General features: G+C 46.5%; 1 protein-coding gene across 1 annotated transcript in view; it reads left to right on the top strand.

The window, feature by feature from the left end:
- Positions 1-15,461: 15,461 nt before the first annotated feature.
- LOC135393330 (glutamate receptor ionotropic, delta-2-like) overlaps positions 15,462-26,245 on the top strand; it is a 36,804-nt gene continuing 26,020 nt past the window's right edge. Inside the window, exons 1-3 of the mRNA XM_064623799.1 lie at positions 15,462-15,726; positions 19,420-19,574; positions 19,659-19,811. Coding sequence (XP_064479869.1) covers positions 15,657-15,726; positions 19,420-19,574; positions 19,659-19,811 — 378 coding nt within the window. The 5' untranslated portion in view covers positions 15,462-15,656. The remainder of the gene's footprint in view (positions 15,727-19,419; positions 19,575-19,658; positions 19,812-26,245) is intronic.

Genomic DNA, 26,245 nt, shown 5'->3' with positions numbered 1-26,245 from the left:
GAAGACGCGGTTCACCAAGGTGGACCGCGTTGCAGAGGTACTCCCACCGTAAGAACAGCAGGCTCCCTCCACGGCGTTGCACGTAGGGGAACCATGAGCGTAGAGGTGGTCTATTTCCTTGCAAAGGGAAAACAGATACTATACATTGCTCTTCTTAGAAACTCCCGTAAACTCGATAGCCGTGCTCGCCTCTGAGTCAAAATGGAGGGTGACGTGTCTAAGTTTATTTCAATTACGCACACAAACAACACTGAAGTGGGAAATTTCTGGGAGTATTAACTCACCGTCAACTCAACGCCTGTGTTTCCCCAGCAAACCATTAATATCCCTGGGACATCCCTACAAGGTCGCGAACGTCACGAATATCTCGACATCCATAGGATATCTATGGGATATCGCACAATTTTATTGCGTTTTGGGCTTACTCTAGTAAACAACAGGTGTCCCTGGTATGTTGGAAGGATATCGCGCTCTGGATGTTTGAATGTCCCATGACAAGCAGCCTGCAGATCCTAGGGATGTCTATGGGAGATCCAGGAAATATTTGTTTGTCCTTATAGAGACGGTAACCTGAATTAAAAACACAGTAGTTGATAGGAAGGGATGTCAGAAATGTTTTGGGTATACTGTGGTTTGATGCAGAAACACAGGAATTGCGAAGATACATCCTCGTCACCGTTACAAATGGTGTACGCCACGCTACCCCAAACGAACGTGTGTGCAACGATTTGTATTTCAGTATATGTTCCATCCAGCTCGCATTTGCGAGCTGGCCCCGCAGTAACCTCTATTTAGAGGTTACTGCGGGTTTTCCCAAGTGGTCCAAGTGAGGCGGGCAGAGCTCGGCACTTATGCTGGCGTGTCCCACGGTGTTGCTGTACTGTGATGAATTCTGTTAGGCTAAGGTAATGTTTTTGTTCCCTATAGTATCAAATGGGTTAAAGCACACAAAAAAATATTATTTGCTGGTACACAGTTGCAGTGGTCTCTACACACTCTACAAACACTAAATATGTGATGCACAAAATTGTTAAAAGCAAAATATGTACGATATTCGTAATCTCCCGTATATATCCAAATATCCGTGACAGACGTCGCAGGGACTTTCAGTGGATCTACAAACATGGCAGAAATGCTAGTCGCTGGGATATCGCATGGATGTAAAACGGACCTGTGCCAAACTCCACTGGATATCCAAACGTCCCGGGCGAGATATCTTACGGATATTTGCTGGATGTATCTGGTTTGCTGGGTCCTACTGCTTTTGGTTTTAGACAGTCAGTAGGTCCACCGAAAGTAAACTTATACAGTGCACACAAATCGTCCTCGTCTGAGATACGTCTTGAACACAGTTGGCGAAGACGTATTATAAATGGAAAGCTGGTACGTCTTGCAAACGTGAACGGAAGATATTTACAGGATGTCTTCCTTAAGGATACCTCTTCAACAGAGATGTCGAAGACGTATTATAAACGGAAACTCGGTACTTCTTGCAAACGTGAACGGAAGACGTTTACGGGAGGTCTTCCTTTAGATTATCTGTTCAACAGAGATGCCGAAGACGTATTATAAACGTTAAATCGGCGCGTCTTATAAACATACTATAAATTACGGCTTCTAGACGTCGCGTTGACGTCCTGATGGTCTTCTATCCTAATTTGACCAAATAAAGGCGTTTCCGCGACGTTTTGTGCTACTAGGGCACTGCTTCAGAGGGGCGAAGCGTGCGCTATTAGTTACACACAGTTAGTGGTAGTTTCGGTGTCGCTTGGGCGGCTTGGGTGTGTCTGGGAAATGGAAGCTACCGCTGTGTGTCGCTATAATAGCGCACCCTTCCACCCCTCCGAAACAGTGAACTCACCCGCTTCCGGCGGCCGCTATGGTGTCGCACCAAAGAAAAAGTACGCCTTCCCGCGCGTTCTGTAAACTTTTGTCCCAACCTGATTTGCGTGTTATGTTGCGATAGCGGGCCCATATTAGAGTACCTACAGAGCTCGGTTGCCTTTAGGTTCTATTTTTGAAGCATACGGCCGGAAAAAAGTAACGCGCACAAGCAGCCAGTCTGTGCATGCTTATGCTCAGAAAACAGGGAAGCATCACGTTGAGATGAAATGCCACGCGATAATGATTCTGACAGTTCGTCGCTTTATACGCCACAGCTATGACCATGAACCACGCCACAGTTTACCGTGCGCTGGAATCTCGGCACACGCGCGATATACCGCGAAATTTATGGCGTGCTCTATATCTGTATGCATATGTTCACTTTGGATGACTAAATGCTTTCTGTTCGCTTCGGTTTTAAAATTGACACTCGGACAGCCCTATATACTGAACACAGAAAATTCAAAATTATCGCCTTCCGAACATTCCCCTCTGATATGCCTTCACCGAGCCGTCGCGAGGCGAGCTTGCGCCCGGAGCAGGGTAAACGTGAATCGCCCCCCCCCCCTCTCTCTGTCTCTCTCACTGCTGTCAGAAGCTCTGTAAACAAAGGAAAAAAAAAACGGTCATTCGCACTGGCGAGATCGTAAATTCAAATTCTCTTCATTCCCGCTTTTATACTGTACAAACAACCTGCCAGGGCCTGCCGTTCGGCGGGACTGGAAAAAGCGGGAACTGTCCTGAATGCGAAATTTGTTTAGAAATGTGTTCTAGTGCAGTGGTTCTCAACCTTTTTTGTTCCATGCACCCATCTGGCAGTTCATCAAACCGTTGTCCCCCCTCCTCCTCGTCCTATATTAACTCCAAAGCAATGCACTCATTAAAAAAAATGGGTATTTGATTGCATCTTTCGAGTTTCTTGAAAGTATTGTTTGTGGCACGACCCTACTGCTAGATATCCATTCCAGTACCATGCACACCCAGGTGCAGGAATTTCCCAAGCGCCCTTCAACATCCCCACCCCCACCAAAATACCGGTCAGAAATGCCAAAAATGCCACAGAAGCAGCAGATATGGGTGTCACCCCCCTTCTGGACACAAACACTCCCTTCCCATAACGTAATTTTTCTTCCGTCTCTGTTCGTTCTCAGAATCAGTGATTTTTCCGGCACCCCCTAAGACACCCCCAAAATCTTGCACCCCCCCAAAAAATTGCCTGCAAGAAAGGCCAAAAAAGCCAGAAAAGCTGCAAATATGGGTGCCACCCCCTCCCCCTACGGGACACCCCCGTGACGTAAATATTAGGAATATCTCTGCTCAGAATCATGTTCTATCTTGACTTTGCTTCTGGAACCAATACCGGAACAGCTTACAAATGAGGCACACTTGCGAGCCACTCGCCCACGTGACAAAAGGTCTACCTCTCCGCGCTAAGCTTATTTATACATTAAAGAGGGTTGAAGATTGGGCAGTTTGCTGCTTCATACTTACAAACGATAAAACCTTAACCGCTGTCTGCGGAACACAGCGAATGTTCTGTGACGCGCTTCTGCTTTGTCAGCAACATTGGCCGATTTAGGTTACATTTACACATGCAACTAGTACATGCACGAGTGAATGAAGGGCAATAAAATCAGTGCTCTGATTAGCGTGCATGTGGATCGATGGAACTATTAGCGATAATGAGATGCAACAATATAGAGGAAACAAAACGCAAATGTCAGAGGGAGCATTGAAATATGTAAACGCAAAACTTTGCTTCGGGGCGGACGAGGCATATCGTTTAACAGACCAGCACTACGCTGTTTATAGCAGACGGCACTATATCACAACCTAATGCTCTTGTATTCTTTGTTTTTGATTTAGTAACACTTTTTTTTTTAAATCAGCGACGGTTGCATATGGTCACTTAGCGGATACATTGTCTGTTCCACGACTGCGCTTAGGATTATAAGCTGTTTCCACTGTATTCCACACTCTAAAAACAGAGCTTCACCGCATAGCACGCTCCTAGTCAACCATCATCCTGTGTGAAACCGTTCTTTTCCCCTGAATTGATGAAAACGGGGGCGTACGCCATTTCTGTGGCAATTATGAACCGCATAATGCCACAAAAAGGGGCGTACACCCCCCGTTTTTAGCAAATCACTCGAAAGAACGATGTCGCTCGGTATGATGATTGGCTAGGAGCGTGCTATATGGTGAAGTTCATTTTCACACTCTGTTTTCATAACCTTTCTCAGCCTCCGAGGGTAAATGTTTGATCGTGCCTAATAACCAGCTCGCCGTGACCTTCTCCCATTGAGGGCATATAGAGTTTGAGTACACTCTATTTCTGGATTTTGCAGCAGCAGCGCGTGAAGTTTAACATACGTACTTATCAAACAAACATTCCCTTAACATATTCACAATTAATGCAGTTTCCACCCGTAATCACAATCATCATCTTTACTGAAACCGGTATCACTGGTGTAGAAATGGTCTCATTGTACAATGACAAACTTATTCACCTTTAACCTATATCAATTAATTAATTCACGGCTGTGTACGTCGCGAGAAGTCTGAACTTTTTACTGGGTCCAATTTTTGTGGCCAGCATAGTGGACGGTAGAGGATAGCTGAAGGTTCACTTGCTTGAAAGCTCACGTGTATATCTGTGTGCTTCCAGCAACTCAGCACACGTTAGGCAGCATGGCAACGAAACTGTAATGACAATACTGAGTCGATCCAAAATTGGTAGGGCCGCACGTTCAGCGGCCTGCATTCCCTTACTCTGGTCGAGTACATGTAGAGCTTCGTGTTGCTGGGTTAAATCCGGTAACACCCATTTTTACCTCCAGATTTGCATTATCGTCACCGACTTTGCACCGTACCCCAGAATTTGGCAAAACATGTCGGGTTGAACACGAAATATTTGGCACTTGACTCTACTTGCCACCTCGTGTGTTTTTTTTTCTCTCTCCCTCTCTTTTATTTGTTGTTTTCTTTTTTCATCCTGCGAAAGTCTACTACACGGTGTCATCTGATTTTGCCCTCTTTGACAGCTGCATACATACATACACAAGCATACACTTGCGTAAAATATAAAACCCGAAAAATACGAGGGTATAATTTTGTACCGTTGTTGTCAGATCGTACTTAAATTGCCGTGCAGCTACTGGTTACTTGATCGTCCTCTTTAGGACAAACTTGATCTACTGGCTTTAAAAAAATCATGTGGTTTCCCGCCCAGTATGTTGAAAGCAATGGTAGAAGAGCAAGGGTGCAGGCGAGCTTCCGTGTCTCTGGTTTTATCGTCGTTTTACAATGTTGAAAGCATTTTCAAAACTCTGAGGGGACGAACGATTCAAAAATGACGTAGACAAAGAGGCGCACAGTTATGTGTGTTTCGTTTCATTTTTGTATATGTGCTTTATTTCTGACGTTGTATACCATTACCTTGTGCCAACTCGGTAATCGCATCTGAGTAAATTGTTCATTCTGTGCATGCGCAACATTAATTGGCTGTACAATTCATATGATGGACTCTTCCATCTGTACCATGCATGATACCAAATACACCCTTGACCTTGAAGAACGTGTGTCATTCACGATTCAGTTGTCTGTTCCACTGAACCAATTCAGTTCTACTTAGCTTTGAACACTGACAGGCAGACATCGCTAAGTGAACGTGCTCTCTACTGAAGAACTCCGTTTCATCTGTAAGTTAGCACGCCGGCATACATGCCGGCATAGCAACCTGACGGTGATGGTGCTGCCAATGCTGCATCCTGTGTATAGTTCGGTCACTTACAGACATTTCAATGGCATCATTGCTCTTCTGGGCTTCACCAGTCATGTGTTTAAAGCGAACAGCAGCGAGAGTTTACGATTTCTTAGTGTGTGTGTCGAGAAGTATAGAAAGGATGGGTGTGTACCCAGAAAACGAGATTTAAAGTACCGTAAAGGCAGGAGACGGGCAATCTATTCTTATTTTTTTGTCAAAATTTTCTTCCCAATTGCACTCATATAGTGTTTAATTGAAAGCTATACCTGTAACACTGTGTTGAAGTGCCCACTAACCGCATATTGCTCGTCAAGTACGCTGCAGGCGCAAAACACTGGGTCCAAGACGAAAAAATGTCGGCTCAGGAGCAGGAAATCACTGTTGCTTGATGAATTGGGGATTAGGGTAAGGTGGGGCAAGATGAGACATAAATTTGCAATAGACTTCTCCCTGTTTGTAAACAAATGACGTCATAGTGTTCGACAGCGCCACCAATTTGGTAGAGCTGAACTACGCTCGAAGCTAGGGGCGAACAAGGTCGGCAGAAGGCCACGGTCTTGAAGGGATTACGGGATTACGGAATAGGAGGCACCGAACAAGCCAATGGAACCCAGCCCTCAACTTCTGGTTTGTTTCGGTTTCAGTCCGTCTAGCAACGTCATGATGACGTTTCTCGAGTAGAGGTCTATCGAATATGAAATTTTTATTTTCCTGTCCCCCCCCCCCACACACACACAAAAAGAGAAACTAGTTATATAGGCGCGTTCAAGGGGTCTAAACCTTCTGACCTGTAAATGCAGAACGGACATGGCCGGTGTATGGAAAACACAGAACAAGGAGTTCAAAAATGCAGATTGTCTCATCTTGCCGCAACACTCGGGGCAAGATGAGACACGCTGTGGTAATGGACTACACAAATCAGTTTTTGCAGTCTAAGCTGACAAAGTAAAGCCCATGGGCCCCTACACAATCCCCGTTAGCCCACCGTCCACATGTTGTGCAATGAAACCACGGCTGTTTTGTGGGTGCTGTTTTGCTGCACCCTCCTTTGCAAACAAGGCACCGCCAGTCTGATGTGTTGCTAGTCGCTCGCTTTTGCGTGCGCTTCTGCTTTGCTGGAAATATCCTAGGAAACAGGAAAATTTGCTGGAAAATCCTAGGCAATGTGTAAAAAAAAATATCTGAGGAACAAACATAAAGCCACCTACGACTTATCCGCGTTTCTTAGTTTAAATAGCATTAATTTTAATTTCCATTAATTTTAAATTGTGTTAATTTTAAATTACACTAAATTGTCGCATCCTGCCCCCTGCATATCATCGGATGAACTAATTTTTCTGTTCAACACCGGAAAACCAAGAGTGCTTATATTTTGCATGTATCTAGATGAATGAATAAAGAAATAGAATGTGGACTTACATTGACACAATAAGCCCGCGAAACGCTTCTGCACAGATGACAAGAAAACGGACTACAGAAATAGCGTCTTTTCAGTGGTGTTTACACTTCGGGCAGAAGTAAGCGATTTTTTTCCTCTTCAACGCATACACCAATCCGGACAATTCTCACGTGCAAAAATTCAGTGTCAATTTAGCGGTAAACGCGAGAGAAATGCGCTAGAAATATGAACCACTTTTCCGGTATATACTTGACTTCCGAATATCCACTTCCGGTCTAAACCCGGCTTTCGGTTGTCAACTTCCGGTCTAAACTTAATTTCCGGTTGTCCACTTCCGGTCTAACCTTACTTCCGGTTGTCCACCTCCGGTCTATACTTGACTTCCGGTTAGACACTTTCAATTACTATATGTAAGTCCATTTAATTGACCTTTAATTAGCCTCAATTACTTTCAGTTACCCTTGATTACCTTGATTAGTTGAGGTAATCTTGAAGTTCATTTAATTCCGTTTAATTACGTTTACTTGCTTTAATTACTCTCAATTCTCCTGTAATTGACGTTAATTACATTTAGTTACCTCCGGTAACTTGGGTAAGCTTTAATTTCATTTAATGCTTCTGTTAATTACATATGTATCTAACATTAATTACCTTTAAACTAAACTTTTTTGCTTTAATTACCTTTAATTACCTCTAATTACCTTTAAGTACTCTTATGTCTTACTCTTAATTACCTTAAACTACTTCAATTTCATATCATTCACCTTCATTTACATTTACCTTCTTATCCCCCCTTTACATCTCCACTTATACCTCTGCCTCGGTGAGGCTTCACCATCTTTAACACACACAGACACGCAACGTTTTCCACTTTGACACTCCTAATACTAACGCATTAATAAAGCTGACACGCGCAGCCGCCTATGAGTAAACTTTCAAGCGCATGGAGCAACACGTCTCTGAGACAGGCGGCATCTAGCAAAAAATGTCTTGCCGCGTCTTGCCCCGTATCTCATCTTGCCCCACCTTACCCTGTGAGTGATCTGTCACGTTTGTTGCTTGTTGTGCTGTACCTACAAGATACAAACTGTTAAATTATATACGCTGCCAACGTGAGCTGCCTGTCTGCTGCCTTTACAGTATATCATGAAAACCACTCCCCCATTTACTGTTTCTGAACTGCTTTTCTGTGTCATCATGTGACTTTACTCTCTGGGTCTTGAGTCAACTATTCCCCCTTGTCTAATGGCAGCTCCACGCCTCGACAGGATTACTGTGGTTTTACACGAGTCAGCAAAATGTAAAAGGAGCCCAGCACAACTACAGCGTGTTCTTCATTATATGACTAGAAATTACATGAATTGTTGCGTGGGATTATGATCGTTGTCGATGGTTGACGCGTGTGACAGGGTAACGTTCCTGTCCACTAAATGACTGAGAAACGAGGTTTACCATATGTCTCTTCTGCATGCTTGCTTTTGTGGCTGGGTCTGACTGTTTCAGTACCACATATCAGACATAGAAATACGTCTTGAGATCCAGATCCTGTTTAAGTGAACGCAGTGACCGTGAGGCCCCTGGGGGCAGAGAATTACAACAAAAGTGTGTATTGAAGTATTGTTTCTGCGACACCGGAGTGACTTGGATGTCTCTTGGCACGTCATTTTCCCTGCTTGTCATACATGTTTTCTTACGCATCTGTTCATTAATCGATGTCTCCGCGTGTTATTTTAGTGCTGGCCACAAACTGCCCAATGCAAAACATTCTTGCCCAATTTCTCCGTGTCTGTAGCACTTGGAATACGTGTTCGAAGAATGAAACTTTTCACATCACTTGTTCTCCAAAACAGTGGAACCGGGACATGCAATCACGAGATTCTACACGGTGTCCGCGCTAACTGTAGTCATTTTTTTTAAAAATAAGGAAATGCTTTCTTTTTTTTTTCAATTGCAGTAATTGGCTATTGTAAATGCTTGATTATGTGGATCACCTTATGGTCGCTTAGCGACCTCTTGGTGCGATGCCCTATCTGATTTTCAGTAACGCACTTTTTAAATACTTTCTAAGTTCGGCCTAATGACAACATCTCTTTCCTTTGCTGTGCTGATGCAGCTGCCGTTTTCAGATAAGAAATTGAGCCAACATAGCGGCAGGAAATGGCTCTGGAAAAACGGTAGATTTGGAGGCCATATTTTGTTGCTCCCCAGAAACTAAGCTTATCCCGTGCCCATAAGTGCGAGGGAGATCAGGAGTTGCTGCCGAATATATAGCCAATTATTGCAATCGAAAGGGCTTCTTCCTATTTTGAACACAATCTGGCCACAGTTAGCGTAGACACTGTTTATTAGAACCTCGGGAAGTGTGCCATTTTAACCTATCCCTCAGTGTCTGTGAAGTGTGACCTTAGACTATTTCTGCATTTCAACGAGAGATGAGATTGGTGGCTACTTTCCCATCACGACTAGCCTTTACATGCAACGCCACCTAGAGTGAAGAACGCCTGATCGCTTAAACGACGTGACGTAGTAATTAAGAGTTCGTCAATCACGACGTGCTTCCGGTACTGTAGCTATGGAGACGAGTCGACGTCAGCCGCATGGGCAGCCACTGGTGAAAAAGCAGAGAGCATCTGTTTGAAGTCGTCTGTGGCGATTGGCTAAAACAAACGACGGAGCAGCGGCCCATCGACATCGCCACGGAATGTTCTGGTGGATAATAACGAAAAAAAAAAAAAGAACTGCTGACCGGCCACAGGTGTCGCGGCGTGTTATGTTGAGCATTCGCACGGCGCCGGATATCAATAATGGCGTACTGCGCACTTGGCAGACGACACCATCTGCGTTTTCTCCTGTCGTCTGCTACGGAATATGTTGTTCCGACGGTGAGCAGTGCACGAAAAGACATGACGTTTAGCGCTCACGCCGGCAGAATTCTATGACGTTTTTCGCATGTCGCGCGTGTGAGTACACGGTAAATATCCACGCGGCAAAGGAGTGAGAGAAGGCATTAAGCAGGCTTTCTTCATCTAGGTGGCGTTGGCTGAAGCCGTCTGCCGTCTGGAGGGCCGGTCAGGGAAAGGCTGTTCAGTGATGGACGTCACTTTGTTCTGTTGGTCTAAGGTGTAGTGGTTGCCTTTTGTTATTAGGCACCCGCTACTGTGGAGTCCTGGTGTGATGGAGTTTGTACAACGTGATCTCGAAGTGATCATCGTGTAAAGTTTGCACTAGCTCGTGGATTTGAGAACGTGCTCAAACTGGCGGGAAATTGACTTAATGTACAGCCTGCTAATTTCATTTCCCATAGGATGCCTTTGTAAAGTGTGCGCCTGCGAGTGTATGCTTTGAACCTTCATAGAGACTATATTAAAAGCGCATTGTTATTTCAAAGTTTCTGTTCTTGTCTGGTTTGGTATCGGGTCATGTTTGTCCCGGTGAACAGGAGACTGTTCATATGCAAGGCACCATGCCACTGAAAGCGTGGCTTCGGGTCCTGTTTGTAGTATTATTTTGTAGGAAAAGTATTCTGTAATTTAGATATATCGGAACGTTTGCCTTGGTGTTTGACCTGGCGACACCAATGCCACGTTTCTACTCAGATGGTACGCTGCCTGAGTTCTGTGCCGTGCACGACCTTCCGGCACCGCGGCAGTGCGAGCTCCCTGGGTGTTTTCCTTGGGTTTTCTTGACACGCTGAAAGGTAAATGCCAAATGTGTTTGAAAGTACGTTTGGGGCTGCATAGTAAATGAAAGACATGAGCTTTATACAGGGTATTCCACGAGAAGATATGTCACTAAATTGCTAAAAATAGATTTTACTTCAGAAAATTATGAAACTACTTGGAATACACTCATACAGACTTTTGTCACAGATTGAGGCCGTTTGAATTCGTGTCACGCACTAATTTTAGCTAATTTTCATAATTAAACTCGAAAAATTGCCAAGCAAAGACAGCATTTTTCTTCCTGAATTAGTAAGCCCATGACCGTAACACACTATTCCAATGAAAATCACGTGTATTTTCACAAGATTTCTACAAAAATTTGACAACCGAAAATGAGTCGCTGGGCGAAGCATGCCCGGTGAAATTTGCGTTTGCGGAACTGTTGGCTTCGTCTGTATCGAGCGGAAGTGGAAAGGAGTGAAGCAGTTTTATTCCGATAGAGAGCCTTGTCTCTGCTCATTATCAGTGGCTGGTTGCTGACAGACACGTTGATAAAGGCGAAAGTGATTGTGGCGTGGTTTCATTTGCAGGGGAGGGAGGGTATTTGGACGGAGCCAACAGTTCCGCAAATGCGAGCGCGCGCTTCGCCCGGCGACTGATTTTCGACTGTCACATTTTTGTCGAAATCTTGCGAAAACTCCTGTGATTTTGATTGGAATAGTGTTGTAGAGGAACACCATCTCCTCTACATGCAGTACTTCCATCTGGCATTAAACATCGTTCCATTGTAGAGTACGGTTGTCGTGGTCCACATTGCTCTACAGTGTGTTATGGCCACAGGCTTCCGAATTCAGGAAGAAAAATGCTGCCGTGGCTTGGCAATTTTTTGCAGTTTAATTATGCAAATTAGCTTAATTAATGCGTGAGACAAATTCAGACGGCCTCAACCTTTGGCAAAATTCTGCATTAGTGTATTCCAAGTAGTTTTATAATTTTTTGAAGTAAAACATATCTTTAGGAATTGAGTGACATCATCTCGTGGAACACCTTGCATAGGCAGTGATGAGAAGATACCTCTTGGGGCTAATATGGTAACCACAGACGAACATATACATATGTAAGATATTTTGTACGAGACATATGTAAGACTACTTTTATTTGGCTTCGTTCCTCGTTCTGCACATTCCAACCTCATCTTCTTTCCTCACCTTTCCAGGCCGGCCGGTGCGTACAACATATATAAATTTCTGTTCTGACGCAGTTTTGAGCCCCGTATTCGCCTCCTCCAGAGTCAGCATGTATATGTGACATAGTTACTTGACTGTGTAGTCGTCTAAAAAAGAAGAAGAAGAAGAGTGCGGGCTGAAGTTCAAGGAACCAGTGGCTTGTCTCACTCAGTTGCAGTCTATGCGGGGCCCTAACACGAGGCTATAAAAGAACCTACTGCTGCTCTAAGTGGACCACCATCAGAGGCAGATCCGGTCCAGGACAGCATACTTTATACACTGCCTAAGATCAATCGAAGCACTCGGGGACGACAGAAATATGAGGGGGAGGGGGTCAGGACATGCCGCCTCCACCTTGTAGATCCAGCCCTGCACACCACCATCGGAACTCTCCCTGTATTTTCGCAAGTAGACCACTTTAAAAGGACCGCACGGCTCATGGGCACATCTACAACCTCCCGTTAGAAACAAAAGCCAACCATCAATTTTGCCTTGACCGTTGCAGTGGAGCGACAAACATGACTGCCCCAACTGTTCCGTGAATGAGTTCTGGTATCGCACCGGTTTCTTTCTCTCTCTTTTGTTCGGCCTTCTCTTGGGCAACCGAAACGACGAAAGGCGTAAGGCGTGAATGTAAGCAATACAACATGCGATGTCCTATGCAATGGAGCGAGTCTCAGCGGAGCCGTGACATTCGTTATTTTTCATTGTCGCCCGCATAAGATGCCATCTGCAAATCGGGCATTCTTTAGCTCACGTTCCACGAAAGCCCGCTAAAAGGTAGGCGGAGTTGTGTCTGTAACGCAAATGGCGTCCCTCCATTTGTACGGGTGCGCAGAGACAAAGGACTTTTAAGGAAGTACGCAGCGCTTTCTGAAGCTCGATTGCGATGAAGATGGATGTGCGGACTTATTGATTAGGTGCCAGCGAATAAGACGAGTCATTGCATTACGAAAGGCTTTCGCACTTGACGGCTCAGCGACTGAGCAAGATGGAGTTCGTGGCTGTTGGGAGCGTGTTGCTGGCTCTTGTGGAACTGCATACCGGTATGTAGGATATTATATGCCGTGGGAGAATGGGGCACATGATCTTCACGTACGCGAAAGGAATTCTCATAGACCGTACCGGAAGACAAATCGTAAATTTATAGCACACTATATCCGGAACTGAAGGCTCTTCTTTTACAAGGATGCAAAGGGTCTTTGCTTGTTCCTGGGCGGATGTAAATTCTGAAATTTTGATAAAAAAGTTGCGCTCGTGTGAACCTTCATGTGCCCGGTGTCGGATCCAGGATTTTCCTGATTAGGGGGTTGGTGAGGGGTCCCGTATAGGACAGCATGCTACATACATTTCCTAAGATCAATTGAAACATCCGTATCCCACCACGTAGATCCGCCTCTGTGTGTGACTATAATGCCTAAAACAACGTCGCCATCACGAACTTGAAGGTCAAGTAGAAACCCTGCCGAATGGAGCATCCAATATTCCATTAGAAGGAGTGTCGCATCCGTCCAGGTCTAATGCTGTTTCACACCTGGTTCATCACCGACGATAATGCCGGAAAATCGGACGGGAAAATGTGGAATATAGTTTCTATGCAATTCGATGTAATGCGTGGCAAGAGCAGAAGACGGATGTTGAGACTATCCCGGAATTGCCTTTCCTGAAATCGTAGAAAACGTCACTCGGACAAGGCCAATCAGGGAGCGCCCTTCGGCGCGGAGAAGTTCAATAAGGGAGCGGCCGACATCTTTGTCCCCAACAAAAATTGTCCATAAAGTGAGTCGTCCATATTATAGGGTATTCGAGAGAGAGAGAAAAAAAGAAGAAATTTATTGATGAAGGAAAGTAGTTCACATGATAAACGATGTGCAACTCAAAGTAGACAAAATCTCGGCAACATGGAATACCTGGTGCAGGTCGCCATTGTCCTAAAGAATTGAGCCATGACAGTTGTGATTGCGATCTTCAGACGCACTCAATGTAATTTCATTGTCAATCCTTCAGACAAGCTAAACGGCCATCTCTGTGGCTGGAACATCTTCAGAACCCTATGTCCTGCCTGCCTTGTTCTGCGAAGAAGTTGTTCCTGTGTTATATGCAGCGAAATGTTTGCTCAATGATGGGCGATGTTCCGCCGATATTGATGCCGCCCATAATAATTTTTTTCCCGTGTTAGCGCCGCGAAGCAACTGTGGCTATGAGCGGCGTACAGACGTGGACAGATGGAGAGAGGACAGCAGGAAGGAGTGTGGGACAGAGGGGTTAGTATGCGTCCTGGGCCAACTTCAGGGGGAACTGTGCCGACATTCGTCCGTAAGGTCTTCGGGAAACCCAGGGAAAACCTCCGGTTTTAATAATAAGGATGTCCCGCTCCATATAGGTTCGGTACCATGTTGCACTGTCCACTGTACGAAAAGCGAGTTTCTACGACGGCAAAAGTGCTAGGGTGCAAACGAGCTGGCACATTGCAAACGGACAAATACCCGATGCAGGGAGCACAAGGACAGGCTACGACACGCTGAGAACAGGGGTTTTTCTCGGGTTTTCTCTGTTCCGCGGCTATCTCTGTCTCGGGTTTTTCTCCGTTTGAGTTTCTACAAGGCTGGGTCCCACAAAAATCATCTATATTTCGAGTCTTCCATATTAACGAGGCACGACTGTGTATCTTCTACATGTCCTGAGAGCATGCCCTCAGGCCATCATGCATGACCAGGGCAGGCATGGCCTGGGATGGGCAGGCAGACTGACTAGACACGCGACCCACGCCTGTCAAATCGTGGCAGCCCCTACCGGGAACTTTATCGGTAAGGTTTATGGCCTCACCTGCGTGTATATACATAGTGTAAATAATAGGAACCACGTCCATGTTATCACATTGCGACACATTGCGAGAATCATATGTCGACCTTGTTTGAGATGTGTGCATTCTAACGGTGGATTGCATTTACCGTTAGTAGCATGTACACGCAAAAATTTGCTGTCGGTTTGCCACTGCTGTGCCATCAGCAAGTGTAATCGGGTCTGTGGAGTACTCGTATCTGAAATCTCGAGTTTCGCTAATCTTGTCGAAATAATGTCAAATAAATAATCTGTGAAAGATTTCTGGAAATACATAAAGCGCTTGTGAATAAGAATTTATGAAAAAGTTTCCGGGATGCGGTTGTGCGTTGCTCCCAGTTTTCAATTAAAGTGTTTTTGTCATCTTATTTTCACAGGTCTTGTTTCTCTTTGTTGATTACATACAGTCAGTTTGTTTTATGAAGATACGTACACAGTCAATCCGTGGTGCTGTGATTTCTAGTTTGATGCCAATGCATGTTGCTGCACTGTTGCACCGATAAACAGTATATGTGCGGGCTCCTGCAACATATGTTCCTCCAGAACATCTCTTTATAGTGACATATCCTTGTATCCATTAGACCCCAAGTCGTTTATAAAACACCAGAGCTTGAGCATGAGGGAGACAGGTAAAAAACGACGAGGATGACCGAAGACCTCTTTCTACGATGCACCAGCTCGCTTGCTCGCTTCATTAACGGAAGTGTATTTGTGTTTTGTAGTAGTAGCTCTAGGGCAGGCATTGTCCTCCCTGTTTTTGTTACTCGAGATGTAGTCTAGTTATTGCCTACAATTTAAGTATTACAGCAACCGTTCATTGCCGTACGTGTACTGGTATATTTGAAGGGGTGGCAGAAGTCATATCACCCGTTGAACGCATGGCCTGCAGCCTAGCCCTCCAGGACGGCTGGAACGACGTTATTGTTGTCGGACAGCTTGGCAGCAGTTGTAAGTACACGGGTGCCATTTGCACAACTTTCTACAATCAATCTGCGTCCTCTCACTTCTCTCGCGTCGACTGTTACGTTCGTGACTTCGGCTCGCGGAGCCAATCGCGTAGAGCAATTTTACTCCGAGTAGTGCGTTTTGGCCAATAGAATGCGCCATGAAACTATTTGAAATTAGGGCCGCGTTCGAATTCTTATGCGCCACAGTTGCTGTCTTTCTATGCGCCATAGGTGTGCATCCACCGATGAGCATTCTAACGCGCACTCGTATGGCGAATTCGGGTGGTCAAAATGTAACAACGTGGCCTAGGCCCGAATTCTCGCTCCGCCCTGAGTGTTAAGTGCACGCGCAGGGACCCTTCCGTCCATTCACGAAGCATGGGCAGAAGGGCCCCTTCGCGTGCGCTTCACACTGAGGGCGAACCGGGAATCGGGGCCTAGCGCTCGGAAATTGCTATCCTGGAGCCCGCGTCAGGTCACGTGACAGTTGTCACCCGAACATGAGTGCCCAGAAGCTAGCGGTTTTAGCCGCTTGAATCATCGCGGTTGCTCGTCTTCCGTTTCCGTCGTCTGCTAACTCATGTTAACTTATATGTGTGGGCCACTGATCTGTATTGTAAAACATGGCGGCCCGCGTTACCGTACCTCTCCTCCGCGATCCCCTCTCCCATCCGCCATCCAGCCTTTATACATAGAGGTCAGCGGTGTGGACGCTCGCGATGTGGATGTGACGACACAGGATATAGTTGGCTGTATCGAGGACCAGTGAAAAAAGTGCTACAGCTGGCGAATTCCTGGCGCTAGGAAAGCGCCACGAGGGCACGCACGATCGCCACGTTTTGACCAAGAAAATGTAATTGCTCAGAATCTGGCAAGAAAGTTGTCAGGAAATGGGCGCGTTAAGTGACTGCATCGGAGCGCGAGTGTTTGGCACTCCTACCGTTAAGTGGTTACGCTCGTACTCCGAGTTTCGTACGCGAGCGCGCTCTTCACGCACCTGCTTTTGGAGGGTGCACGAAAAGGGGGTATCATGCTCCGACACGTGACCTCTTCCTTCCTCTCCACGAAAGCGAAGAAAGAGAGCGCAGGACATGGGCTGGCAGCAGAGCAGAGAGAGTAGAAAAAAGAGAAAGGGAGAAACGGCAGCACAGTGAGCGTGTTCAAGCGTCCAAGTGCCGTTGAATAGCTGCTCAAGGAGCACGAAACTCGGAGCGCCCGAGAAAGGGTAAGGGAGCAGCTATACGTTACGCGCCCAATGCGTCACTACGCGAAATCGCCATTAGAGCATTTAGGCTATCGCCAGCTACAGAACGCCAGCGTAAGCTCCGTGACGAGTGTACTTATGTGTGTGCGTTATTATATGAGCGTGTTATTATATAAAACTTACATTTGTAACAGCCTGACGTCGATTTTTTTGGCGCATATCCCATTTTCAGCTTGCAAAAGGTATACTTTTGTCGTTTCCTTCGAAATTTTCTGTTGATGGGCGCGACACCAAGCGCCCGTGAGAGAAAGCGCATATCGCGAGTTCTGCATCGCAACGATAGCAACAGACGACACTTATGTTGAATTCCAACGGCAAATTTGGAGCAGTCAGCTGACTCCACGGGAGAGCACACAGCTCCGGCCAAGAGCACGCGATCTGTCTATCCGATTGGGCTCTCGCATACGACCGGACTGACAGTCTAAAGTGCTTGCGGAACAAGTTTAGTTAAGATTCATACTTCCTCGACGTGCGTTGAAAGTTGTCGTGTACCTCTTCATCGCTGAACGGCTGAAATCGTAATTAGCGCGTCTGAACGAGACAGAGGAGAAGAGACAAAGACACCAAGCTCTCTCTTCTCCTCTGCCTCGTCCACACGCGCTAACTCAAACGTCATTTACACCAACTAGCCCAACAGTAGTAAACAACTACGAGTAAAAGCGATAGCATTTTACTCCTAGGCGAAATACCAGCAGGCGTGGGTGCAATACTTGCAGCGGAAGCTTCCGCAATGTTAGGGAAACCGAAGCGGCAGGAACCGGAAGCACAAACCACATGCCACGTGACGCGGGAGTTCCGGTGAAATCTGCCGATTTTGGCGGAGCAGTCGGCGTTGCTCCGTGAGCGACCATGGTCCCAATGCTGCGTCAAAACTGCCATTGGAAGACACAGACTCTGCTCCAAATCTGCCACTAGAACGGAACTGCTCCAGACAGAGCAGGCAGACTTGTTTCGGAAGTGCTCCCAATCGGCCATTGAAATTGAACATTCCTGTGGCGCACCTCATACTATTCGAACGTGCCCTAAGAAAAATACGAGGGGCGTTCATGTCAAACCGGTACTTTTCATTTTTCGGGAAAGTAAAATGAACTTACAGGCGAGAAATTAGTTTTATTTTTCAGCGTAATCTCTAGCTGCACTAATGCACTTGTCCCAGCATTTCACGAGGGCTTGGATGCCAGCAGCGTAGAAATCCTTACCGGCGCGTAGCAGCCATGATCGGACCGCATTCTTGACCTCGTTGTCGCAGCTGAAGTGGCGGCCCCCATGGAACACCTTCAGTGGCCCGAAGTGATGGAATTCGCTGGGGGCGAGGTTTGGACTGTAAGGGGGATGTGGCAGCAACTCCCAGCCAAGTTCCTGTAAGGTGCGTGTCGTGAGATGCGCGGTATGCGGGCGTGCATTGTCCTGTACGAGGACTCCTTTGGTGATGAGGCTTGGCCGCTTTTGCTTCAGCGCCTTATGCACATCCCTGAGAACCTGGCAGTAATATGCACTATTGATGGTGATACCACTGGGCAGAAAATCACCATGAACAACGCCAGCCTTGTCCCAGAAAACCGTGGCCATGACCTTACCCACAGACGGGGTGCTTCGTAACTTCTTGGGACGAGCTGGCGAGCCCGGATGCTTCCACTGTTTTGATGCGCGTTTAGACTCAGGAGTGAAATGGTGCACCCACGTATCATCGCACGTGATGATCCGATCAAGGAACGGCTGTCCTTCAGTGTCGAAACGGTACCTTAGCTCTTAGGAGATTTCCAGTCTTCTCTGCCGGTTAAACACGGAGAGCTGCCTCGGGACCCAACGGGCACTAACTTTCCGAAACTGGAGGTGTTCATGAATGATAGTGTTCAACGTTCCCACAGAAAGGTCCGTCTTTCGAGCCAGTTCGAGACATGCTATCCGTCGGTCCTTGAGGATCGGGCGCTCCACAAGCTGGATGTTCTCAGGAACTCTGACACTGGGCTCTGAGCCGCCCCGGCCGGCATCGTCCTGCGCGGATGCACGGCCGTCTCGGAACCGTTTGCACCACTCAAACGCTTTGCTACGGCTAAGTGTATCTGGCCATACTCAGCCTGAAGTCTTTCGTGAATTTCAGATGATTTTACGCCTTCATTCACGAGAAGCTTCATGACAATTCGCTGTTCGATGTGCGCGCTCACCTCATTGTCGGCCATCTTGTCCAGCACGTGTCTTCTGTTTTGCACAAACTTTGGACCACCACGTGGTGAACGCGGAGGCCTGAAAATGACGACAAAGAAGTAGCGCAAGCCATTTGTACACTCAGAAGACAGAAAGTCCGGGTTTGACTTGAACACCCCTCGTATATGGATCTAACCTTCAATCACGCGCACGCGTGATCGTTATAGCCTCTGACACCCTGACTGACATAAAAGAACAAACTTGAAATATCTCTCCATTTTTCAGTCGCTGACGCCATATTTGGGTTCCACCAGCATCCAATCAAAACAACAGTTTACAACGCGGCCAATCGCGTGCACTGGACGCCGTCTGAGAGTGTTGGTGGAGTTCTGATCAGTTCCACTCCCGCTAATGCTGCAGCAGCCATGGAAGACTTGCGGGTTGGTACGACATTAATTACAGCGGAAGTTATGTATAGCACTCTGCTAAGTTCTCTCTACACTTGTCACGTCACATTTGTACAGGAGCGAAACCTGACTGGCCAGAGACGTAAGTGGATTTTTGGAGTTCGCGACGACCCCGGCACGCGTCCCTTAATCTTCCGGGGAAAAGACGGGGAAAAGTTTGTTCTTCTTGTGCCCCGTTTGTCGGTGCTGGCGCACACTTGCCACAGGAAGGTAAGTCAAGTTAGGATTATATTAGATTAGATTAGAAATATAAAGAAAAAATGGAAACGCAGGTCGCACCGGTGCGATCAGTTGTTCCAGGATGCTTGGCGTGTGAAAGCACTGAATGATTTAAAAGATTATTTCAGCACGTATGTCCTTGAGGTAGGTCGTCTGTGCACACAGCGCAGGTTGCTGGTGCTGCCTTGGCCAGCTCCCCAGTATCTTCTCAACGCCAAAGGGTCGGCTGTCAAGTTTCGCGAGGGCGTTCTTCAGTGTTCGCCGACTAGAGTCGAAGCGTCGACAGGTGACCAGCACGTGCTCCGTGTTCTCAACAGTTCCGCAAGTTGAACAGTTCGGCGATCCAACGACACGTATCTTATGAAGGAATGCTGCTGCGAACGGGACGTTGAGTCGCAGGCGATGGATGACGGACTCTAACGGCCTTGGCATCTTTGATGGGAGGCAGTAGGTGCAGTTGGGGTCGATTCGCGCGAGGAACGAGTGATTCGTGACGTCGCCTGTCCACATGGTCAAGTTAGGGAAGTTTGTTGGCCGGTTGGTTGTTGCGTGTTCTTGCCTGCTGGCGTGGCGGCATGTTTCGAGCGGGGTCATGCGTACCGGGCCAACTTCACAGGAAACTTTGCCGACATTTATCTTAAAGTGTTGAGCAAAAGCCTTATGAAAACACTAGGACAGCACACGTGTGTCAGAACCTGTGTCACCTCCCAGTTTCAGCGTGGAAGGCGGTCATTCAGGAAAGTGTTGCATGTTCTAGCGACTTTGTCACCAGATTTAGCGACAATCGGGGGAATACTGCGCCAAAATACTCTGTCGACCTGGCGGCTAGTAACTGTAGCGGCCAACCCACTTGTAAGGGCTCAACTAACCAATGCGTTAAGAACTCCCCAGTACAAACAGTCGTTCCCCCCGCAGAGGGCATCGGCGTTTGCTGATGTTTGGTGAGTGGCGACACCACGGCCCCACGCCCCGTCCCAAGGTGTAATCCGTACCACGGTCCCTCCATAATCTTTCAGGTCAGGGAACTACGGTTGTGCCTCATATGCACCAAATGCTCATAACCTCCAAACGCTCAAAACCTCCAAACGCTCATATGCACCGAAAAAAAGTTGGTGGTTTTGAGCGTTTGGTGCAAATGAGCAGGAGGGGAGAACCTGCTCATAAGTACCAAACGTCCAGAACACCCGAATGCTCATATGCACCGAAAGGCGGGCGACCACAAAGGCTGATTCTTCCTCTCCCGCATTTGGAAGAAGGGCTTAGAGTGAGAGAGGTGGAATGAATGGCGGCTACCAAGGCCGCTTAATGTGTCAGTTTGAAGTTTACGTAACATTTGGGTTATCCTGAACCCCCCCCCCCCCCACACACACACACATCCACCATCCCTCTTCTCTTCTCATATGGTCATGCAACATTTTCCTATTTAGCGTGAAGTGGTGTGAAATCCTATGGAATGGGTTACGGGCTCCCGCTGGGGCATCACACACTAATGTCCCGCGTAGAGATTATAGACAGATGTCTATGCAGCATCCTAATAAATCAATTCTACATGGAAAAGTGCAGTTGAACCTGTTTACTAATCACAGCCAAGAAGATGCGATGCACGCTGCAAATACGAATTTATAATGTGCGCGAATTGGTCCATGATGGTCGTGAACGGCGCTTCTAGTGTCATCTCTCCCAATGTGTAGCGTCCGTAACTCCACGAAAACCAGTGACGAGCTTCCCGTATCGCAGCATTGTTCTGCGCGTAAATCCTGTGGCGCTGGTTTGGCTGCGCTCCGTTGAGCAACTGTCTAATACGAACCTGGAAATAGAGCGGTAAATTTCAGTTTAGAAATAGGTTCATTTCCTCCATTTCTGTCTTTTATCAACTCTTTTTTTGTGTGTGTGTGTGTAGTGATTGGGCTGTACACAGAGAAAAACGTACCTGATTCGTATTATGTATGTCGCATTGAAATTCCACCAGGAACTTCGACTGCGACATCCGTGGCTGACTATGGAATTTCACACGTAAAGAGTTGTGCCATCCCTCCGCGTGGTTGTTGGTACGGATATCGTCGTCGTCGTCAAAGAAATTCCAAAGAGGGACATTTGCTAACCACTGCCGCTGAAAGTATTCGGCGAAAAGGGCCATGGCTGCTTCCGTCCTGGGGTCCGGAAGGCGGGGTCTTGATGGGACCAACGATAACGCCCAGTGAGCCTGAACTAGCCTTGGAGGAAGGAGGCTCAGCGCTGCACAGCGTCGCAGCCAGGCCCTGGCGTCATCGTAGGGTTCTGCCGCGTACACTCCAGTTCCACAGTATAAAATCTGTATCGGGAAACGTACAATTCAAGTAGTTATGATATCTGACACACATGCTACAGTGGATGGACAATATATGGACAATTTCAACAATATAAATGGACAATTTCATGTAACTACCTTGAGCCCAAGCTCTCCCATTTTTCTTTGGAGGCACTGTCCAAAGTGGAACAGGCAGCCTTTTACTGTTGCGGACGGGAAAACCGAATGGAATGCTCCCATAGCGCCCTCCTCGAAGTCAAAATGTCCTCTTCCGCCAGAAATGGCTCCAACTGTACCATGCCTGTGAATAAATTAGTGACAACAGCCTGATGGGTTGAAGTATACGTATATGCTGCAAAACATCATGCTGTTATAAGTAAGGTATTATCTGGAAAAAGGGAAAGAAAAGATAGGTATATAGTTCATAGAGGTAAGCGAGCATAGTGGGCTTCTTCTGGGCCATTTTTTATGTGAACATTTGTTGTACTTGCGCACGTGCGTACCTCCTTTCGAGTGCGTCTCGCACGGCTTGGAAGAACACCCTATATGTTGCCGATGTCTTGTCCGGAAGTAGTCCCACTACTGGCGGGACAGCTTCGCCCCGTACGAAACCATGTATCGAATACAACTGACAAAACATTGCTGGTTTGTACGAGAACGTGCCGTCACAAACCCAGTGGTGGGAGCTGTGGAGCATGGCGAGGTCCAGCTGCGAAGAGAAGGCCAGCAAAGGGGGATTTCTGCTCTCAAGTATAAGGTAGGACCCTGGTGTTCCGCTCTGCAAGTCCTCCCAGGTCTTTGTCAGCCCTTCCCATGTTTCCCTGGGGTCGCCAATCCAACGAAGAACAGGATACCGTTCATTAATCTTCCTCTGGTACGTAGGTCGCAGTGAGCTGTGTAGAAAAGAAGCGCACGTTCATAAATCTTATATTAATTCCATGATGATATGAAACGTACACGAGCAGTTCACAAATTCCAATCTCGGGGACGTCGTTTCCGCCGTTTCTAGCAGCCCATCAAAGACCCGCGCCCTAAACGGCAGTAAAATAACTAGTGTATCGAACTACACGGCTATGATACTTCACTCTATACATGTTTTTCAACAGGCTCCCAGATACTTGATAACGCGAAAATCTGTAAGCGCCAGAATTTCAGTAAAAGCAGCTCCGCCTTATTCTAGTAAGTATAGGCCCATCGTCATTATTGCCCTTCGTATATGTGTAGAAGATGCTAGAAAATAGCATGATGACAGCACTGATGAACTAGAAAGATGCACTTTCTAATTCATCATGTGCGTTCATTATTCCCGAGCGCAACTCCTTGTTATCAGAATGTCACCTGAAATCACCACCATAGTAGATGTCGAATACAAGAACACTCTTACAATACGCAGTGAGATAGGCATACATTCGTTATGTTGAATCGTTACTGTATTGTTCCTCGTAATAATACGGGTATGTTATGCAACTCAACTCTAACTGATCGTGATACATTTCGGGGCAGAAGAGTGGTGGGCGTTCTTACGTACCGATACGTCAGCAGGTGACTTTCGATTTGGGCTCGCCTGTCATGCGGCACGGTTCCGTGCTCTTCTACAAATTTTCGCAAAAGAAAGCTGTATGCTTCCCGAGGCCTGTTGCAGGTTCCTCCGAAAATCTGCTCCCTGGCATTTCTTTCGAAATGTTTTGCAACTACCTGCAGAAACACAACAAATGAAAAATGACAAATAGTGAGGAAATTCACCGAATAAAGTGTGGCCCACAACCTAGCTGAACAGTAAGCGACAGACAATAAATAAATAAATAAAATAGGAAAACATCAGAAACTAGATATCGCAGAAAGGGGGAGTAGACACTGCACTGAGGTTAATGGGTGCAGCTTTTAACAAATTGATGAGTTCTTGCATGATAAAATTTGCGACTGGTATCCAGGTTTGCGTTGATTTCTAAATGGAAGTGCAATTTTGAATCCTAACCTTATCACTAAAATACGCAAACGTAATGTGCAGGCACAGCAAGCAGCAGCTCTCTCTTTCTTTTATCTAAAGCAATACATTTTTCTCAATTTCTTTACAATTTCACTCCTAATCCGAAGAAATACAGCTCTACGTACCTTTGCTTCGGCTTGAGAGTCAGGACTGCAAACGTGAGGAACATCCTCCGGACTTCCGTCGACCACCTCAGATATTACCTTGAGGCGCGGAATCGAGACACCCAAAATATTCTCGCGCACCTTTCGAGAGCGGCATCCTTCACAAACATAGTACATTGTGCGTTCGCCGTCTTTGGTTACGTAACTGGAGTGATACGTGTACTCGTAAATCACACTCGTATCAGCATTACTACGTACTAGTAGAAGCGGCTTTCCCTTGGAGCTTTTGGACCACTGATAATTGTTGGAGTTCGCCATTGCTTTGCCGACCTTGCCGCAAGTCGCAAGTGGACCTAAATGCTTAAATACTGATGTAGCAGACGGTATAGGCTGTTGACCACAAGTGGGAATTGCGCGTGTCCGGTGTTTGGAACACTGCAGTTTTCTGAACGGGAATATAATATGTTTTATCGTAAGATAGAATAGAATAGAAGTAGAAAGAAAAATAAGCGTAAGATAATCTGTCTGGAAAAACTTCTCTTTTGAGTTGTGATGAAACTCCCCATCTCAAAATAAAGACGTTGTTCTCCTTTTAGTTTTGGGTAGGGTTGCCACCAGGCCGGTATTATACCGGCACGGCCGGTTATTTGCTCGCTGTGCCGGTTGCCGGTAGGCGGGTGATACCGGCAGCCATTTGCCGGTATTTGCGGCTCAAAACCTTCATAGGCCGGGCTTTTCCCTTCAACATTCCACTACAGCTTGAATAAATCTGGACCACAGACCCAACTCCGCGCAGTCACCAGTTGTTTCCTTAGTTACTCATTATTATTATTATTATTACTGTTATTATTGTTGTTATTACACACAGGAACACGTTTCCTCCTATTGTCTTGAGCTCTCTCTCTCTCTCTGGTTTTCTGTGTGTGCTTTCCACCCCTCACCCACTTCCCTTTCCCGCGAGCATTTCCTCCTTTCCCTCTATTCCACCTCCTCTCCCTCAGCCGGTATTTTTCACTACGAAAGGTGGCAACCCTAGTTTTGGGGAACATTGGGGCCACAGCTCCTGTGGGTTTGGGGCGTTGCCCTTGAAGGTCCATGCTTCATAATGAACACGAGAAGAAAAGCTGGCGTAGGGGAGATCACTAATTTGGCGTTCGGAACTCTGGAAGAAGGTATAACCCCCTTTGAAAGGCTGAGCTTTGACCTCAAACAAAAATATCCTTCGGGCTTTCTAAACTGTGCGAGGAAGACAACTGAACCATTGGGGAAATGTCAGTGACCCAACGCAAACAACTGGGGCGCCATCAGATTGCGCTTTGTATCTCACTTTGCGACATCCACGCAGCCTGCAGACACATCCTAGTGAAAAGCGAAAAAAAACCAGTTCATCTGTTTGGCTACCGGTAACCGTAAATATTAAAACTACGAATCCCATAACTGAAACCACTTTCACAGTTCTGACGCTGAACCGTAACCAAACCGATATTCGCTTCGGTTTCAGTCCCTGGTTGAGAGACCTGTGTTCTGTGGGATCCGGACAAAATGTCCCTGGACAAAACGTCCCCGGACAAATGGTCCCCGGACGAAACGTTCCCGAAAATGTCCCCGGACAAAATGTCCCCAGATGCCGTCCGGTTGCACAGCCGTTGGTACCTCAAATGTGACAAATGTTTTTCATGCTATCATGTGCAGGGTTGATTGATTTAAATCAGCCAGATTTAAATCACCGATTTTAATCGCGATTTAAGTCATGAATATTAATCAAGATTTAAATCACCTCCCTTATGTTATGTTTTAATTCGAATAGTAAATTAAAACTGGAGATGCTGGGGAAGATGAGACTGAGCCGGGAAATGAACCACAGCCTGAAATATATTATACTTCAGTGGCCTTTAGGGCAAACAGCGTCACGTGACCCCTTGAGTGGCTCTCCGGCACACTGGCAAACAATTTGGTTAGACATGGCGGGTGGTCATTCCACGAGCGTAGAACTTTTCCAGTTATTTCTTTTTCCTATTACTATTCGGTGTAATTCATAATATATAGT

Source organism: Ornithodoros turicata, chromosome 4, assembly GCF_037126465.1.
Source record: "Ornithodoros turicata isolate Travis chromosome 4, ASM3712646v1, whole genome shotgun sequence".
NCBI lineage: Eukaryota > Metazoa > Arthropoda > Arachnida > Ixodida > Argasidae > Ornithodoros > Ornithodoros turicata.
The sequence above is the reverse complement of the archived record's forward strand: the minus strand, read 5'-3'. Positions and strand labels throughout refer to the sequence as shown.